The sequence below is a fragment of the Ursus maritimus genome, unplaced genomic scaffold (assembly GCF_017311325.1).
Source record: "Ursus maritimus isolate PB19 unplaced genomic scaffold, ASM1731132v1 scaffold_5, whole genome shotgun sequence".
NCBI lineage: Eukaryota > Metazoa > Chordata > Mammalia > Carnivora > Ursidae > Ursus > Ursus maritimus.
The window spans coordinates 305,065-324,053 of NW_024426663.1; the positions used below are offsets into that span (position 1 = coordinate 305,065).

At 49.1% G+C, this 18,989-nt stretch overlaps 1 protein-coding gene across 1 annotated transcript in view; it reads left to right on the forward strand.

Moving 5' to 3' along the window:
- MCC (MCC regulator of WNT signaling pathway) overlaps nucleotides 1–18,989 on the forward strand; it is a 246,686-nt gene that overhangs the window by 162,592 nt on the left and 65,105 nt on the right. The window contains exons 4-5 of the mRNA XM_008704936.2: nucleotides 2,465–2,607; nucleotides 17,668–17,831. Coding sequence (XP_008703158.1) covers nucleotides 2,465–2,607; nucleotides 17,668–17,831 — 307 coding nt within the window. The remainder of the gene's footprint in view (nucleotides 1–2,464; nucleotides 2,608–17,667; nucleotides 17,832–18,989) is intronic.

Consider the following 18,989-nt stretch of genomic DNA (forward strand, 5'->3'; position numbering starts at 1 on the left):
TTCCATTGGGCACCCCATGTGGTTTCAGCAATACCGACCACTTATCCCTCTCCGTTCCTGTTCTCATTCACATTCAGAGGCTTCTCTGCAGCACTGCTCCATCTAGAAAGTCTTCCCTGACTACTTCTCTCCTGCAGCCCCAGTCGCTCTTCCTGTGTCCACACAGCATGCTTCTTGGGTTAGAATTAGCTGTGAACACGTTTGACTCCTGGAAGACAGCATCCATCTGGTCTTTGCTTTCCTGTTCTTAATTTGGTGCTCGAATACACTGACCATGGATCCTTAGTTTGCGTTTCATGGCCCTGAAAGTCTTTTGCCCAAGATGACCTTTCCAGTGTAGTGTGATTGTCCTTCAGGCTGTGCCCTGACCTCAGTGAGGAATGGCCCCTGCAATCAACAGTCTCCTTTTCCAGGGCGCCTGGGTAGCGCAGTCGTTAAGTGTCTGCCTTCGGCTCAGGGCATGATCCTGATGTTCTGGGATCGAGCCCCACATCAGGCTCCTCCGCTATGAGCCTGCTTCTTCCTCTCCCACTCCCCCTGCTTGTGTTCCCTCTCTCACTGGCTGTCTCTGTCAAATAAATAAATAAAAAACCTTAAAAAAAAAAAAAAGTCTCCTTTTCCTAGCCCTTCCCCATTCACTGCTGTATAAAGTTCATCCTAATAATCCCTAGAAGTAATTCCTTACAAAGCACGAGATTTGGCAGGCCCTATGTGTTTTGGAACCTGCCAAGCCAGGAGGGTTTAAGGTGGCTATTAACGATTTTGCAAATGCCATTTATACCAGAGATATAGCAGCATTTATCTGGCTTTCTTGGCTATAAAACAGTCTCAGCCAAGCTGAAGCTGATTACATTGGCCATGTAACAAAGGTAATTTATTCATCATACACAAAACCTCCCGTTAACTAAAATCAGATTTTTAAGTGCTGATTGAAGGGAGAGCTGGTGTACCAGGGCACAATTACCCTCTAGATCAAAAAGGCTACTCTTAAGGTACTTTATAATTGTTTCATTCCTAAACCTAATTATTGTTAGCTTTGCTGCTGTCTAATAATTAACTTATTCATAGAACATTAACCTATATATTTTTTTGCCTTTACCACTCCCATTCTAATTCATATTTTGCATGTCTGGGGGCTTAATATCTGTTAAAAGTCTCCCCAGATTTCCGGATAGCTTTTATTAAAAACACCTTATAAAGGAGGGACTCAGCTGAATTCCTTCCCTGGGAGGATGTTGATTTCTTAAGAGAATGAGGAACTCTGGAGAGTTCTTCACATTCTCTAATTTATAGTTGTGTCTCCCCAGCTTAAAGTGCCACTTGCCTCTTCCCCTAGTTCCAGTAGTCACCTCATTACCATCTTGGTCTACCGCAAACCCAAGGCTGTAGACTCTGCGCCCTGGTGTCCACAACTTCAAGTGAATGCCAAGCCAAGAGGACTTCTCTTCCTGGCTTTCTTCACAGACATCCATGGGCTTTGCAGCCTCAATTAAATCCCCTGACAGTTTTCTCTTCTGGCTCACTTGCAAGATAAATACTTCGCAGCGGGCTGATTTTGCCCTCTCCGTGTCCGTGTCCAGTGTGTGTGTAGTGATGGCAGTGGTGTTAGGAAGAGGTATGTATGCGCTTTGAAAGACATACTACAATTGTAAGCTTCCTTCACTTGCCCGTAGCTAATTCAGGGACCAAAGGTTGAGGGATTGTGAAGGGCTGAGAAGGCGCAGGGGTGTGCGCGCAGACGCAGCATGGCAGCATTTAAGTGTTGACTTCCTGTTACAGGTGCTGACTGATGGAAACAGACCACTGAGTGGTGTGCACTCACCCACTGTGTCCATTTTTCTCCTCTCCCCGACATCTTTTCCTACCCCCTAACTCCACTGACTTGCTTTAGGGAAAGTAAGTGTGGTATTTACCAGACACACCTCTCAAAGCATCCAGGTTGATGTGCACAGGTGAGGGGCTGGTTTTCTGATAGCTCCAGCCCCAACAGCTCCTTATATCCTCTTCCAAGGAGAAAGCCCCCCAGTGGGACCCTCCAGGTGATAGGATGTGACATTCCTGTGTACCAGACTCCTGCTTATTTTGCTCACTGTAGCCTCAGTACTCAGACCAGTTCTCTGGTCTTGGGTTGTTTTTCCCATCAGAATTTGACGAGGTGAAGAAATCTAATTTCTTCAGAAACTCTTAAAAGCAAAAAAGTTTCTAGTAGGCTGTTAGGTGGATTTTGTTCAGTATATGGGCATGTATGTGGACATAGGAGCAACCTTTCAGGTTCACCCGTGGACTGTAGAGGTGACTGAATATTCATTTGGCCTGGAAAGAGTCCTAGTCCATATGGCTGAGGAGAGTTGGAGGGGGAGTAGATCTGTTTTCTCTCCGAATGTCTTTCTTGTCCTTAGAAGTCATGTTCTCTAGGAATTTGTCTTCTGTCTGTCAGTGGTGGCTGACTCTCCTTTTGTCTCAGGGAGGAAGATGAGTACTCAGAACTGCGATCAGAACTCAGCCAGAGTCAACATGAGGTCAACGAAGACTCTCGAAGCATGGACCAAGACCAGACCTCTGTCTCCATCCCTGAAAACCAGTCCACCATGGTCACGGCTGACATGGGTGAGTCTGCCTACCACTGCACGAAGCCAGAGTTTGGTTTCTGGATTGTAATGGTAATCTTAGAAATATGAGGCAGCCTGAATTAAAATTTAATTAGTCAAGGAGTTTGGTGAGTAGATGAAAACACAGCCATTTGAGTCCCGTACGTGCTACTCTGTTGAAACTAAAGAGGTGAATGAGCTTTCTGCCCTGATGTTTGTGATTCAAGCACAGATTACTTCTATGTGAAAATTCTGGAGATAGGGAACCAGCTGAAAAGGCTGTTGTAGTGTTCCAAGTTACAGTAAAGTCTGAGCTATGATGGCAGGAATGGGAAGGATGGAATGGGTGGCAACACATTGTGGTGGAAGAACCAACAGGCTTTAGCAGCGGTTGGGTAAGAAGGAATCCAAAATGACTCTAACCTGTTGATCCTGAGTGACTAAGAGAATGATCATAGTTCTTAGTAAGAATGTTCGGTTGAGCAATGAGTTGGGAAATAAATGTATTGTTTGAGGTTGTAGAGAAATGTCCATCTGGGAATACTTGGTTCGGTGTTTTAAAACCGCAGGTCATGACCTGTTAGTGGGTCTTGAGATTAAATGAAAAATATTTTTTAAGTGAAATCAAATAGGAAAAAAATAAAATGACAGTATTACTTCATGAAACTTCTTTGTTGAGTATGTGTGTGTGAAGTAAGTAAAATGAAATGTTTCTGCTGCGGGCTGCAGTCAACCCACAAAATGTTGCAAAACCACTGGTCTACTTGGAGATACTTACCTGGATCTTTGGAGAGATTAGGGTTGAGGATAAAGGCTTTGAAGTTATGAGGTAAGGAGATCTCTGTGGTCAAAAGAGTGTGGAGTCAGAAGAGGGAGGAGCACCATATCTTAGGAAATGTTCAAATGTAGGGAAGATAGAAGAAGGGCTAGGAGAAGGAGGCATAAACATAATGTAGATTTCTTAGAACCTAAAATTTCTTTGGGGAGAGAGACTTGAATATGGTACACTGTTATATTAATTATGAAAGTGCTGTAACATTAAGGAGCATAGCACCATGAGAGTTTATCAAAGGGATTTGATTCCGTTTGAGATTCTAGAAGAGCTGCTTCTAGGAAGTGATAGCTGAGAGCTGGAGAGTAAATAGGAATTAACCAGTTAAAGGAGGAGGTGCATTCAGGGGAGGGTGGGAGAGTGGATGCGTTCAAGGAGATGAAAAGAGGTCATTGTGGATGGAGGGCCTAGAGGTGTGAGATGGAGAGGTAGGCGGGAACCATAGCATGCAAGATCTCATAGACCGTGGTAGAGAGTTTGACCTTTGGTCGAAGATGCACAAGAAACCACTGAAAGATTTGAGTAGTGGGGGAAGGGGATGCAATGATCAAGTTTGCATTTTGTATCAGTCATTCTATAGTAACGAGAATCGGTGGATCAAGAACAAATGGGGGCGGCAGCTAGGAAACCATTGCTGAAGTCTCGGTGGGTACGATTATTGCTGGGGGTGGTGGTAGTTAAGATCTAGAAAGATACAACGTTCGCAAGATCTGCTGAAGGATTAGAAACGGGAGAAGGAAGTATTTATGAGGAGATTTTTTCTGAGTGTCTAGATCGCACAATGGGTGACGACGCTGCCAAGTGCCAACACAGGAGCATAGGACCAAGGGCCGGGGGTTTTGCTTCGAGTTTTGCTTTGTTTTGTTTACTTGAAGGAAGTGGGAGTGCAGGGCGAAGTGCCTGTGTTTTGTTTGGGCGTAAGTTTGAGGTGTCTCGAGGTGTCTGGGTAGAGATGCTTCAGAAGGCAGCAGGTAGCCATGAGAAGCCAACAGGAGAGGTCTGGGCGGAAGGAAAGCAGTTAGGAGACACTGGGTTATGCGCAGACAGTTATCAAAGCAGGGGGAGGCCACGGTAGAGCGAGGAGTGCAGAGAACTGGGGCCTAAGCCTTAGGGGCCACCAGCCAAGGAGGAGACCCAGCAGAGCTCCTGGCTGGGGCGCGTCCCCCCTCACTTTAGTCTCGGTGTAAATGCACTTCCTCTGAAAGCATCTCACGGGCACCAGCCCACACCTTCCTGTGCTGGTTCTATCACGACCCGTTCGTCTCCTTCTTCTACCGAACTGAAATTTTAAATGATGTATTTCTAGTTCTTTACTTGACTGACTATCCCGTTAACCTCCACTGGGCAGAAGTATGTATATCTACTAGCAGATCTCCAGAGCCCACCACTGGGCCGGGCGCAGAGCGTGTGTTCAGGGATGTTTGCGGGGATGAACAAGTGAAGCGGTCAGCGAGTCCCTCAAGCAGTCGGCCGCCCACAGCTGTGGAGGAAAGGAGGGGAGCCGCGTCCGGGAAGTCAGTGGGGCAGAGAAAGCTCTAGAACGGAAGGGGTCAGCAGGAGGGCTGGGTGCCGAGGCCCGCAAAGGCGTGGACAGCTGTATACAGATACCGATGTGATGCTGATAGAAATGGAGTGAGGAGTGGGGGCACCTCCTGGGTCCTCAGGCTCTCGGCTTCAGGCTGAAACGCCTCTCTGAAACTCACCTGAACCCTATCCAGGCCTTGAGTTAGAACACACGCAAGCTCCGGGGACCATCCCAGCTGTGTGCCCACGCCCCCCGTGCTGCTATACCAGCATCACAGTCTCTAGCCCCAGGGGCCCCAGGCTGTGGCCTCTGCCTTCCGGCCTCGGGAGTGGGGCAGGTGTAGACAGCCAGGATGTTTCCATTCAGGCAGAGAGATAGGCTTACGCTGATCCCTCCGTTCATGTCTCTGAATGTGTATTTTATGAAATAAGTGCCCCACGCTCCAATAAAGTTTCTCAGTCAAGTAAGGCTGGGAAGTGGAGGGATAAACCTACTCAGTGGGCCGGGCGTCTTTACGGCGGGCCTTCTCGGAGCTCCTGCAGAGCGCTCCGTAGCTCCGGCTGTCTACCCAGGAGCTGGCGTGCCTGTCTGTGCTGCGAGCTGCCTTCATTTTCCCAAACGATGGATCTCAAATCCTTTCTTCCCACCCTTTTCCCCGCTGTAAATATGTGTTCATTATAGCCAGTGGTAGTTTCTCTGCCTACGAGACTGCGCTCCTGGGGGGAGGAGACCCCATCTGCCCAATGTCACTGTGTGTCCTCTGCCCAAGAGGAGGCCCTGATTCACTTATTCAGCAACTCACTGCATGCCGGGTGAGGGACTGGGGGCGTGAGACACCGGATCTGCCCTCGGATCGCTGTCCTCGCTCGCTCCCATCTCGCACACCGAGAGTGACGTCCCGACTCCTGACCTCGGACTGTAGGCCCCCACAGAACTGGGTGTCCCCCGCCTCGGGCCGCGCTGGCTTCTGTGCTGCCCCTCACACCTGACCAGCTTGTCTTGCTCTGCTCCTTCTTCCCGGAGCGGTCCTTCCCTGAGCCGACCCTCGGCTTCCCCGACTGTCAGAGGGCCCGGGTGGAGCCCTGTGGCCTTGCCTCACCCTCACTGCCAGGCACTCTCTGTGCTTTCTGGCTTCAGTTCTCCCCACAGCACTCAGCGTTTCCTGCTGATACGCTGCACGTGCCTTTCTTTTATGGTGTATCACTACTGGTTACCAGGCTCTCACGTGAGAATCCAGAATGCAGGCACCACGAGGGCAGGGACGTCCGCTGTCTCGTCTGCCAGTTATAACAGTGCCCACACAGGAGGCACCCAGGGACTGCGTAGCAGCGAATGCCGTCCTGGAGCTCACGGTTCTCTGGAGGATGCAGACGAGCAAACGGGAATGACCCACAGTGAGGTAAGGCCCACGACAGGAGATGGACAGTGGCTCCTAGCCGCACCCCAGAGGCAGGAGCCACAGCGAAGGCATCCGTGAGGTCGCATCTAGCAGAAAGCGGAGGGCCGGGCGGGAGCGAGGCAGGTAAAGAGCAGGGGCAGGGGAGAGCATGGGAGGCAGAGGGCCTGCACCTGCCGGGTCCCTGAGGAAGGCAGGCATGGGGACTGCGAGGACGAGGTGCATGGAGGCTGCTGCGGAGCGCGGGCCCCGGGTGTGTTCGTTGGAGCTGGACGTCTGCCTCTCCTTACTCCTTTGCCATTTTCCAATTAAACTGCTTCAATAGGGGAAAAGCTTCCATATACAAACACCATTATAGGAAATCGTTAAAAAGCAGCCGTTTCATTATGGATGCTATATTTGCAAGCCTGCGTTAGCAACCCCGAGGTTTTCTTGAGCTGGGTTTTATATGCAGAGTTGGCTGCAGTGTATTTGCTCGGCGTCATTTAAGATAGCAGGAGTTAGTCCCGTCTATTCCCTTCATCGGAAAGCACTTTTCTTTTGTTTTCAAGCCCCACCTGTCAGAGCCAGGCTGCCCCTTCAGTAAGCTGGCTCCTGGGCACTGTCCTCAGGCCCTGGAGGAGTAAAGCAGCAATTTAGGAAGTTCTTTGACTTACCGGACCAGGCCCCGGAAGGAGGAAGGTGCCGGCCGTGTCACGTTGCATCTTAAATTGCTCTTGCTCTGTTCAAACCTGGTCACACAGTTTGGAAAAGAAAGGTAATTGAATAGACAAAGACAAGGTAGGAGTGGTAGCTCGGGACTTCTATTCCCTCGGCTTGGCAAAGAGCTCTAGTCGGAGAGGCTGGCTGTAACAGGTAGCATGTTTCGCTCACTCACTTCGTGTGGCGCTTTCACACGCATCCTCATGGGTAACCCTCAGCCTTGAGTGAGGCCCTGTAAAGCCCCCTGCCCGTGAAATCGACAGAGTTCAGAGGGCGCGAGTCACTTGTCCAAAGCCACACAGCTAATCAATTGCTGCTGGTGTTGGCACCCGTGTTTCCATGGCTGGTTTCGCTCTCACGCGCCTCTGCCGAAACAGCGAAACGTGCGTATGGTTAGCGTGCTCCGCTTCCTGGAGTCCTTTGAGGTCTCTAGTGCTGATGGGGGAGCCGGGGGAACAGCTGTGCCATCCCAGCACCTGGCTGAATGGCAGTGTTTGTTGTGAGTCGCGATGTTGCAGACCTCCATCTCAGAAAACACCACTTTGAGGCCAGATGATTCTGGGTGTTGCCGTAGAGCAGAACACAGATGTGTGTGCACGGGCTCCTCGCAGCGCACATGTTAGTGCACGTGTGTGCGTGTGCGTGCGGTGCGCTCCCCAGCAGGCTGCTTCCCCAGCTCTGTTCGTGGAACGCCAGAGCCCATCTGGAGCCGTTGTTCACAGAACAGAATCCTCGGTCCGATGGACCTTTGCACAGCCTGTGTTGGGTTCTGCTCCTTATTTTAAGATCTCTTCTGGTTTTAGGTGAGAAATTCTTATTTTTCTGGAATCTCTCAGGGCTAAACTATTATCCCCTTTGGGATGAAAGGAAGCATATGATACCTAGTTTGCTGGTGGGGTCATTTAGATAGAGATTTCCTCCTTATGAGTAGTTTTTGGAGGGCAACCAAGGAAGAATTTACACATGAAACCTGCCTCTTTGGCACGGCTGTGACTATGAAATATGTTTAACATTAAAGCCAGATTTTCCTGGCTTCGTGGCCGACGAGGCTTAATGGCTTCAGGAAAAATGTTCCAAAGTGTTAAGCAGCCACTCCCAGTGAGGAGAAGGGGGGTCAGGCAGGGAAAGGCAGCCCTGCCCCCTCCAAAAAAACGATTTCTGCAGGGTTGGAGAGAAGTGGTTACAAAGGCAAAGGAGCCTGTCTGGAGAAAATTTGCATTTTGTTAGGAATGAGGGGACTAGATAGCCAGTTATTCTCCAGCAAAGAATGTTTAAAAGACAATCAGATTATTTGTAACCTGATTCTGGAACTTTGAGGAACCAGTCCATGGGTTGGAAAGGTTAGATGGGGCTGAAAACAGCACCTTGAGTAGCTGAAGGAGTAGGCTGAGCCCTTTGTTGCCCTTTTTTCCCCTTCTCTTTACTTTGATTGGGCAGCTTAATTTCTCCCAAGTGGCTCACAGAGGAGACTTCGACGTTCTGAAAGTTGACTCACACTAGAGGCCTCAGAGCTGGCTGTGTGCTTTCTCCTTGGGATCTGAGCCTGGTCAAACAAGACCTGTCTGCGAACGTCAGCAAGGCAGAGGGACCGAAGAGTCCATCTAAAATCATTCTGGAACTTTCCTTAGAGTAATCAAGCTTGAAGGCAGGAAAGGTCAGTGCCCCACTGCAGTTTATGTTACTTTGGAATTTTTCCCTCAAATTGTACTCAATAATTTTTCCAGCCCCTCAAAGACACTTGGGTTATAAGATGCGAATGCCAAGGCATTGATCCACCACATTTGTTCAAAATGAATCCCTGTAAGTGTTGAGATTCAGGAACTCAATTTTCTAAACAGACCATGTCCCTTCAGGTTAGATTGTGGTTTTTGGTTATTTGAAACTCATGACATGTTTTCCCTTAAAGCCAGCATTATAAAGAAGTGTTTGCTTCCAAGACCAGCCTGTGAAAGTCTGTTTTCATCTGTAATGGGACTAAAGTATGGGGCCTCACTAGTGTTACTACAACTCCAACCAACATCGTGACCATTGTTCTGGGGAAGGACTGTGTTGACCGGATTTGGATGTCAGAGGCACATCTGCCCCTTCTTCTGGAAGCTTTGGAAATTCTCCCATCCCTGCCTCAGTGAGAGCCCCGGGGTCTGGGACTGGTACCTACAGCCTACTCTGCGTTTGTCACTGTTTGCTCTTGAGGGTTTGAGACAAGGGCCTGTCTGAAAAGGGCCCTGGAGCTGTGGCTAGTGAGCTTGGGGGAGAGCCGTCAGCGGTGATGTTGTAGAGAAACAAACTGGAAAATGACAATAGCAAAAATGAAAACAAATTCAGGCTGCTAAGATTTGACTGAAATAGAAGTCCTGAAACTACAGCTTTGTTTTCTTTGGGGAAAAGAAACCCATCCCTCCTGGCGAAGTTAGGACCCGGCCAGGGTGGTGGCTGGTGGCTCCCACCCTGACTTGCTCCTGTGGCCTTCGGGGCGACTTGGGTGTGGCAGTGACACTTTTTCAGGAAAGCATTCTAGTTCCCGTGGCTGCCCTAAGAGACGGATCATCATTGGGGTCCCCACGTCACATCTAGACTCAGCGTACCCACGCTCTGTCAGGCCTTCTGACCCTGAATGGTAAGGTATTTATTTCCCTCTCAACTTTTTATTTTGAAAAACTTCAAACTTACATAAATGACAGAATGAACCCCAGGAAACCCTTTGCCTAGATTGACTAGTCGTTAACGCTATGCCACATTTGATTTTGCGCACACGCGGAAATATTTTTCCGGAGCTATTTGAAAGGAAGTTGCAGACCTCATGCTTCACCCTAAATATATCAGTACAAACCTCTTAAGAACGGGGAACGTCTCTTTTTAACCACAGCAGTTTCATCATACCCGAGGATTTTAGCCCAGATGGAAGTTATATATAGTCCTTATTCAAATTTCCCCCAAATGTACCATTCATGTCTTTTGTTGCTTTTGTTTAATCCAGGCTCCAGTCAAGGCTCGCACGTTATATTTAGTTACCATGTTTCTTTATGCTCCTTTCATCTAGAACAGGTCCCCCACCCTTCTTGTCCTTCATGACATTGACATTTCTGAAGAGGCCAGGTTTGTCGTGCCATAGGAAGTCCTCCGTCTGGACGGTCTGCTTGTTTCCTTAGTCTTAGATTTGAGGTTAGCATTTTTCGCAGGATATACAGGGGCGACGATGTGCCCTCATCACGGTGTCGCCACAGGAAGTTCATGATCGCAGCTTGTCCGCTAACGGCGATGTTGAGGAGCACCGTTCCTCCGCGTCCTCTTGCCTTCAGGAGACGCAGGCCCTGTGCGTGTTACGCAGGGTGCAACCTGCCTGGATGCTGCCTTCCTCCGTTCTCACAGACCCTTCCGTCCCCTCCTCCTACTTCCTCATTTTTGGCGTTGCTTTGTTCTGGTTTTGCCTCTTCCTCGCTGCCTGCTGCCGGGAGGGAACTGCTTATACAGGAAAGCCAGTGCCTTCCTGGTTTCAGCCCTGGAGCCACAACAGGGGCTGGACTATTAGGTCCCCAGGACGTCACCTCTGGCCTCTCGGCAGAACATCTAGGTTGCCGCTGAAAGAATCTGTAGCTCTTTCCTCTACTTGCCTTATAAGACGCGACGCGTGCCCATCGAACAGAGGTGGGGGGACGCGTGCTGGCCCTTGGAGGGCCGTGGGGGTCACGGTTATGCCCTGAGCCCCCGCACCGCCCAGAGAAGGCCTTTGGACTGTGCCCAGCAAGCCTCCCGCGGCTTCTGTTCCTCAGACCGGCTCAGGTGCTCGGTGCCCAGCAGCTCCAACTGGAGCGGGCACATCCACCTTGGGGATCCCCCCGACTGAAAGCTTTCTGCCTCTTTAGCAGGGTGTGGTCTGCCCCGAGACAGGTCTTAGATGTGATGATTCTTTACCAGTGAGCAGACGAACAAAAACCGGATACTTACAAAAGTTGATTTACAAAAGTCTTCCCTTTCTTTCACACGTTCAGCTCGGGTAGTCTTTACTGAGCGTGATCCCGTGCCCACGGTTGCGAGCATCTGGGAACACAGGACTAATAAACTGTCGTTGGTCCCCAGGGCTGGGCTTAGTAGGGTCGATGTGTCAGTTAATAAATAATTACAAGGAATGCAATGCCTCAAAGAAAGAAGTGAATACTAGACAATGGGTGGGTGGGGGACGGGCAAAATGTGTGAAGGGGGGTGGGAGATACAGGCTTCTGGTTGTGGGATGAGTTAGTCTCAGGGAGGAAAGGCACAGCAGAGGGAAAAGAGTCAGTGGTATTATAATAGCGCTGCGTGGTGACGGCAGCTACACTTGTGAGCAAAGTATAGTGTATAGACTTGGCCAATCACCTGTCGTACACCTGAAACTAATGTGACATTGTGTGTCAACTATAGTACAATTAAAAAAAATGTTAAGGAAGATATCTTTTAAAGACCGTGGGTAATCAGGGAAGACTTCCAGAAAAGGGTATTTCAAGGCGAAGCTTGAAAAAGAGCTCTTGGGAAGAGGAGAAGGAGAGGCTTCCAGGCGAGGCAGACACATGGCCATTAACTCTGGAGGGGAAGCCCCACGAGTGTGTACTCTGGAGGCTGGGACCGTGTTTTGGAGCAGATCCATTCTGGTACAGGTGCACAGCTCAGAATCAGGTGGACCAGGGGAGTGTTTCTAATGGCTAATGTTTTATTGGAGTTAGGGTTTTTATAGGGGTTCAAAAAACAAAGACCAGGCAGCCTCTGGCACCTGATTCAAAATGAATCAACGCTGTCATAGTTTCTTGTATGGACCTCGGGGGGTAGGCTGAGTTGATCCTGAGGGAGAGAGAAGAAAAGTATAGTATATGTGTTGAACCATGCAAGCATGCTGGTTAGGCTTAATTCTCATGGCCATGAATGCCCTCTGACCCTCTTTCTAGATTCTTCTAGTACGGGGGTCTTCCCTCAAACAGCAACATAAAAACCTAAGCCTCTGGGGTCTCATTAGAAAAATTAACCTGAACTGTCCTGTCTTCAGCTCCTCCCAGAAATCTAACTGGGAAAAGTCACAGAACTGAGAGCCGAGGCAGAGCTGCAGACAGATAGGGGCGAGGGGCGGCGAGGGAAGCAGAGGAGCGCCGTGGCCATGCCGAGTCCGAAGGGGCCCCATATTACCAGACCTGACTTGACAAGAAGAGCCATAAATTCTAATGACTTTCAAATGCTGACAATTAATTCAAAACTGTTTTAAAAAACAAAACCCAAAAAGGCCGTGCCAGATGTCCACTCCCGCCATCCAAACAACACGCGCCCTGGGCTGCAGGTGGCTGGTCTGGGTCCTCTGGTCAAAGGGAGATGCTCATTCCACTCATTCATCTGTGTCCTCTGTCTCAACTTTACAGCAAATCAGACAACTGGAGGGCACAGTGCCAAGACTGTGTGAACTTCTTCCCAGGGTTTCCTTCACGCTGTGCTTCAACGGCCCGCAGCTTCATTTTAATGGAAGGTTAGCATAGGAAGAAACCATCTGAGATCTGCCTCTCTTTGAGACGGGGTCTGAGGAGCCTGGCAGTCGCATGGCTTTACACCACATATACCCAAAATCTTCTAGCCTCTGTTGCGAAAACCACATGGTCTCTCTTGGGAAACCAGAATGCTTCCTGCTTTCTGACAGGAGAGGTTTCATTTTTGCTCTGGCTGCCAGGAAGCTCAGGATTAAGTGGAAGGGTAGCCCCGGCAGCTGTGTGAGCCTCCTTGGCCTTTCCCTGGGTCCAGTCACTGTGTTTCCCCCTTACGTGCGGGTGTTTGCTACAGGCTACTTCGCATTCTTCTTTGGAAGGATAACAATAACCTCCGTTAACAGAATGTGTACCCTATACGAAGGGCCTCCCCTTTGTCATCAGCGTGTGGGGCCAAGCTGTCACCTTTCTTAAATAAATACGGCACGGCACGGCCTGAGGTGCCGTAGTGGGTCAGCCTCCGTGTCACGCTCATGACAAGTGTGGAGTTCAGAGGCATAAGTCCATGCAGAGTTGTGCCACCCCCACAACCACCCATTTCCAGGACTTTCTCATCTTCCCAAACAGAAACCGTGTGTCTGCTAAGCAGCATTGCCACATCCCCCAACCCCTGGTAAGGCCTCCCCTAGATCCCTCATCTAAGGGAGTCCTGTCATGTTTGTCCTTTTGGAACTGGCTTATTTCTGGTACAATGTTCTCCAGGTTCATCCATGTGGTAGCACGTGTCCAAATTTCCTTCCTCTTGAAGGCAGATAACATTCCGTTGCGTATGTAGGCCACAGTCTAGTTTCTCCATTCATTGGGCAATGGGCGCTCGGGTTCCTTCCACCTTTGACTGTTGTGTTGTAAGGTTGCTACGAACGTGGGTGTACAGGTCTCTATTTGAGCCCTACTTCCAACTCTTTTTGAAATTGGGTTGAGAAATGGGATCGCTGGAGGAGAGGGTAGTTTTGTTTTTAATTTTTGAGGAACTGCCATAGTGTTTTTCACAGCGATTGCACCATTTTACATTCCCACCAGTTGGCCACAAGGATGCTAATTTTCTCTTCATATCCTTACCAACACATTATTTTCTGTTGTTGTTGTTGTAAATAGTAGCCATCCTAATGGGTGTGAGGCGATATCTCATTGTGGCTTTGATTTGTAAATGAGGCACCTTTTGAGCAGTCTCCAATACTTGGTGCCTGTCTCAGTTGGTCCTGCCCTCTGGTTCCTTAATCTCTCTTGCCTTTTGTGGAGACTCCCACTGCCTCAAGCTGTGGTGCTGAAGCTGTCGCCCGCGGCAGGGGCCCTATGACACGGAGCGGTGTAGGTCTGGAGAAGGGACTGAGAATTTACTCCAGCGCGGTACCTAGAGGAATATGGCACTGAGTCTGAAAGCTAATTCGGCAGGGGCCCGATGACGCAGAGCGGTGTAGGTCTGGAGAAGGGACTGAGAATTTACTCCAACGCGGTATCTAGAGGAATATGGCACAGACTCTGAAAGCTAATTCGGCAGGGGCCCGATGGCGCAGAGCGGTGTAGGTCCGGAGAAGGGACTGAGAATTTACTCCAACGCGGTACCTAGAGGAATATGGCACAGACTCTGAAAGCTAATTCGGCAGGGGCCCGATGACGCAGAGCGGTGTAGGTCCGGAGAAGGGACTGAGAATTTACTCCAACGCGGTACCTAGAGGAATATGGCACAGACTCTGAAAGCTAATTCCACCCTGTATGGAGCAGCACTGATGCTCGGGGTGAGTGGTGGTGAGTGATTGGTTCTGCGGGGCAGCACTCGGGGAACCCAGAACAGCTGCTCCTGCCGGCCTAGCCACCTTGTCCTCCTACACTGAAGAATGACAAAAAGACAGCCATGCGTCCCCCGACCACTAGTGGGACTTGTGTAAAACCACTGTGCAGAGCTCGGTGGATAGCAGGCAGAGCGTGTGGGGTTCACCATCCAACCTGTGCCTTAGACATTTGCCTTCCTAAGACCACAGAAAGCACTAATGGCCCTCTTTGGTTCAAAGGGAAGAAGCTCAGCTGTTTCCAGTCTGGACGTTAATTTACATACCCTCCTCACCTCCTGATTCTCCACCCTGTACTCGCCCTGTGTTCTCTGTGGTCACTTTCCCCGGGGTGGACAGCTGAGAGAAGGGACTGTGACATTTCCTCGTGCATCTGTAAGCCTCTCAGGGTTGAGGAGAGTCTTTTACCCATTTTTGCACCCTGCTTCTAGGCCAGGACTCAGCAACTGTTTGGTTAAGCAATGAGAAAGAAGTACTGGCCAGATCTATACACCCTCCCCCTGTTCCTTGGAGCCCAACATCATCGGTATACAGCCTGGTTCCACCTCTCAGGTCCTGCCAGAAGAGCCTAGGGCAGACATGTCCAGTGTGATCACTGTATCAGGTGGAGCTGTGCTAGGGAAATCCAGATGGAATGGCTGGATAGAGGCATCTTTCTTCCTCATCCCACTCATAAGCACTTACTAATGCAAATAATTCAGGAGTGTATGTGAACTCCAGCTCCTGTACCAGGAACCCTGCACCTCGAGGCAAATGATCATTGGGAGAAACTTCTCTGATTATTACTTAGAATTAAGCGTGCGCCAGAGAGAGTTCCCGCGACATGCTCTGGACCTCCCTGTCTTGAGTTGGGCGGGCACCTGTACTCCTTCTCCAGAGGGCCTTCTGCAGTGGGGAGTGTCCTCCAGTTGTTAGCAGCTCAGGGCATGGTCTGTGATGAAGACAAAAAGCATAAGGTTGATGTGAAAGGTGCTGCTGCTGGCAGTCTGTGTTTCCGGTCTGTCTGTTTCTTCAGTAATCGATGTGAGCTTCATACTTGCCCTCTAAAAATACTTCTTGATCCCCTACACTCTTCTGTGTTGGAGATACAGTGGTGAGGAAGATCAAAGTTTCTTCTTCATGGAGCTCACATTTCACTAGAGAAGAGGTAATAAACAAGTCAGATCAGATAGTGGTAATTGCTACAAAGAAGATAGGATAATGGGGTAAGGACTGAGCAGGAAGAGCTGGAACCCCGTGCTTTTGCTTGGTGAGGAGGTGGCATCTGACTGAGACCTGAGTAAGTGGAGAGTTGGGTGGAAATCAGTCTTGACAGAGGAAACGGAAAGGAAAAGGAGGCCCTGGAGCCGACAGGCGATGGGCACGCTCCAGGGATGGAGAGAAGGTCAGGAGTCTGAACGGAGTGGAGCGAGTGAGGGGGAAGTGGGCAGTGAAGCAAGAACAGGGTCTGTGGTTCTCACCCTGGCTGCATGTGAGAATGATCTGAAGAACTTCAAAAATTTTCCCGGTGTTCAAGCCCCACCCCCTAGAGACTGTGATTTAATTGGTCTGGGGTGGGGCCTGGACATGGGTAATTTATAAAAGCTCCCCAGAAAATTCCACAGTGCAACCTGGGCTGAGAACATCATCAGTCTTGATCATGCAGAGTCTTACAGACTCTGGTGAGGAGTTTGGACTTGAGCTGAATGACAGTGGGAAGCCATTAGGTGGTTTGGGCAAGGGGAGTAACACTTGACTTAAGTCCTTGAGAGCTCACTTCGGCTGCAGTGTGGGGAGTGGAGGTGGGAGCTTGTTTGGGTGGTTCAGTGAAGAAATGATGGTAGCCTGAACTGTGATGGTATCGGTGGAGATGGTAAGAAGAGGTCCCTTTGGGGATAAGTTTTGAAGGTGGATTGGGTTTCAGATGTGAGGCAAAAGGAAATGAAGCTTGCCTCACAGATAACCTGAATATCACTGAGTGGATGGCGGTGCCATTCACAGATATGGGAAGGAACAGGTGTGAGGAAGGGGAATAATTGGGTCCATTGCTTGTTGTGAAAGCCTCAGGCTGTCTTCTCTCTAGATTCAGGTAACTTGGAGATCCAGGCAGTCAAATAAGGTTGATTAAAGATTCTGATATATTCTGTTACTGTAGTACTGAGTTTCTTGACGTCTTCCAAAGGTAAGCACCAAAAGCAATGGACTGTTTTAGTGCATGGAAGCTGTGATGAGAAGGGAGGAGGAACTAGGAAGAGAAATTGAAGACGTTGAGCTTGGTTCATGTAGGAGTCAGACGGGATGTAGGGGAGGAATGCACTTTGAGAGGTTGCTTAACACCTGTCTTGCTATACTCCAAAATAGCAAGTTATTTGTGTTTGACTTTAAGGGGATTTTTTTTCCCCAGCAGAATTATCTTCTAAAATATTTGTAGTTCGTACGAAGATTATAACTAATTTTTCTTCCCAGACCAGGCTCTAGAGGTCCAGCAATTAAAAGTAACCCAGAATTTTCACCTGGGTGGCTCAGTTAGTTAAGCATCTGACTCTTGATTTTGGCTCAAGTCATGATCTCAGGGATGCGAGATCCAGCCCCGAGTCATGGGGTCTGCTTAGGATTCTCTCTCTCCCTCTGCCCCTCTACCCCTCTGTTCTCTCTCTGTCTTCTTCTTCTTCTTTTTTTTTTTTTTTGGAAAAGTAAGCCAGATTTTTAAGTCAGAATCAAATTATTAGAGTGACTTACAAGACCTTTACATGGAGAACAATATGAACTTCATTAGAAGAGTTCACTTTTCCCCTGATGGAAAAGTGGATTAAATTGCAATGGTAGAGCCTGTCGATTGGTCATGTCAGAAAAAAGTCCTGATTATAAGCTCACTGAAGGCAAGGACTGTCTTTTACAGTTTTTGTTTTTGTTTTTTGATGCCTAGTGTCTCTGCTCACTCTGGGCCTTTTTGTTTTGTTAAGTTCTGAGATCTTTGCTGAAACTCTCTCTGGAGTCTATACTTGTCTGAATGGCTAAGGAGGAAGGTTGCCCAGAAGGCTTCTGAAGTCCCAACAGCCTCCTCTGGGACCCTTCTTTGTTTTTACCAAAGAACTTGAGACATAGTTGCCTTCCAGTGAGAGACTAGAGCATTTAGCGTGGCATGGCTGTCTAGAAAGTGACCATGGTCTGAAACTCCTTAGTAAAGGCTTTACCTTGCCTCTAAGTCTCAGAGACTCCTGAGGCCCCATAGCATTCAAGTCTAGAATATCAAGCTCCATTGCCATTCCATTTTACCCAACTAGGCTCCTCATGATGAGTGAAATGGAGAGCATTCATTGTCCACCTGCCTGCTTAACTCACCGTGCCCACCTTCCCTCCCAGATAATTGCAGTGACCTGAACTCAGAGCTGCAGAGGGTGCTGACGGGGCTGGAGAATGTCGTCTGCTGCAGGAAGAAGAGCAGCTGCAGCCTCTCCGTGGCCGAAGTGGACAGGCACATCGAGCAGCTCACCACAGCCAGTGAGCACTGTGACTTGGCCATCAAGGTATACGCTCCCCACCTTCTGTCCGGCTCTTTGACAGCATATGAGGGAAATGGTCAGATCTCTTTCTTTTGATGCGTGGTTTTCTCAAATACAGGTTAGGAATGAGTGTTTCAAGAAAACCATACTGTACTTTGGACCTCCAGGGAGAGGTAGGAGCCCTATAAATTTTTATCGGGCTGAATCATGTGGGAGGGAAAAAAAAGTCATTATGTCAGCAGTCAAGATCATTAGCTGTTCAGCAAAAATGACGATTTCCTTGAAAACTCAGACTGCTAGTTTTGAACCATATCATTTTAGTGTGGCCCCGTCATGTAGCACTCGCGAGCTGTAGGGTTAAATTGGAAGTTTGATTTAAGCTTTAAGGCCTCTAGTATATTAATTCAGAAGTTACCCATTCATGGTGCTATAACGAGAGGGAAGTTCAGGGCCTGCATGAGTCATCTGTCTGAGCACACTGGACAGGCCTCAGCCACACCTTCCACAGCCGTCCGTCCTGGTGGCTGGGGAGCGCGAGGGAGGAATGTGCTACGTCTGCACAGACTCCTCGTGAGTGATGGGAACACCAAGGCCTGTTGATACTGGGCCTCTGGTATCTGCATGTGACTTCACCTCCGCTCAGTAAACTAGGCATAGCCATTCAAACTGAAAAGTCCGGGAGGAGCCTATGTAAAGGGAAAATGTGACACATCAGTTGAAAAACCTCTTCGACACTAGGCCCAAGTTTCTATCCACAGGAATCCTGGATTTCACAAAAGAGCTGTGGTATCTCGAGGTAACCATGATTCATATTTATAACACAGCTGGTTTTCCATCTTATTCACCTCAGTTATAAATACATAGTTGATGTGGTTTGGGGAGGCAACTGCTGGTATTTCTTTCGTTGGAGTCTCCCAGGCCCTGTATTTGATTGTAATGTCACCTTGGGTGCTAGCCCTGGCCTCAGCATTGAGAGGGCAGGAGGGGGTCGGGGGTTTCTGCCAGCCAGTGAGGGACGGAGTGGGCCTTGAGCAGGGCTGAGGTGCAGAAGAGCCTCAGATTTGAGGGGAAGAATGAAGCCCCACGTGTGGAAAGTGGCGGCAAGACTTGGGTAACTTCTTCATCACAGAACCAGTGTGGGCATCCAAGGGTGTAATCCCCTCACGTTCTTGCATTTTTGAG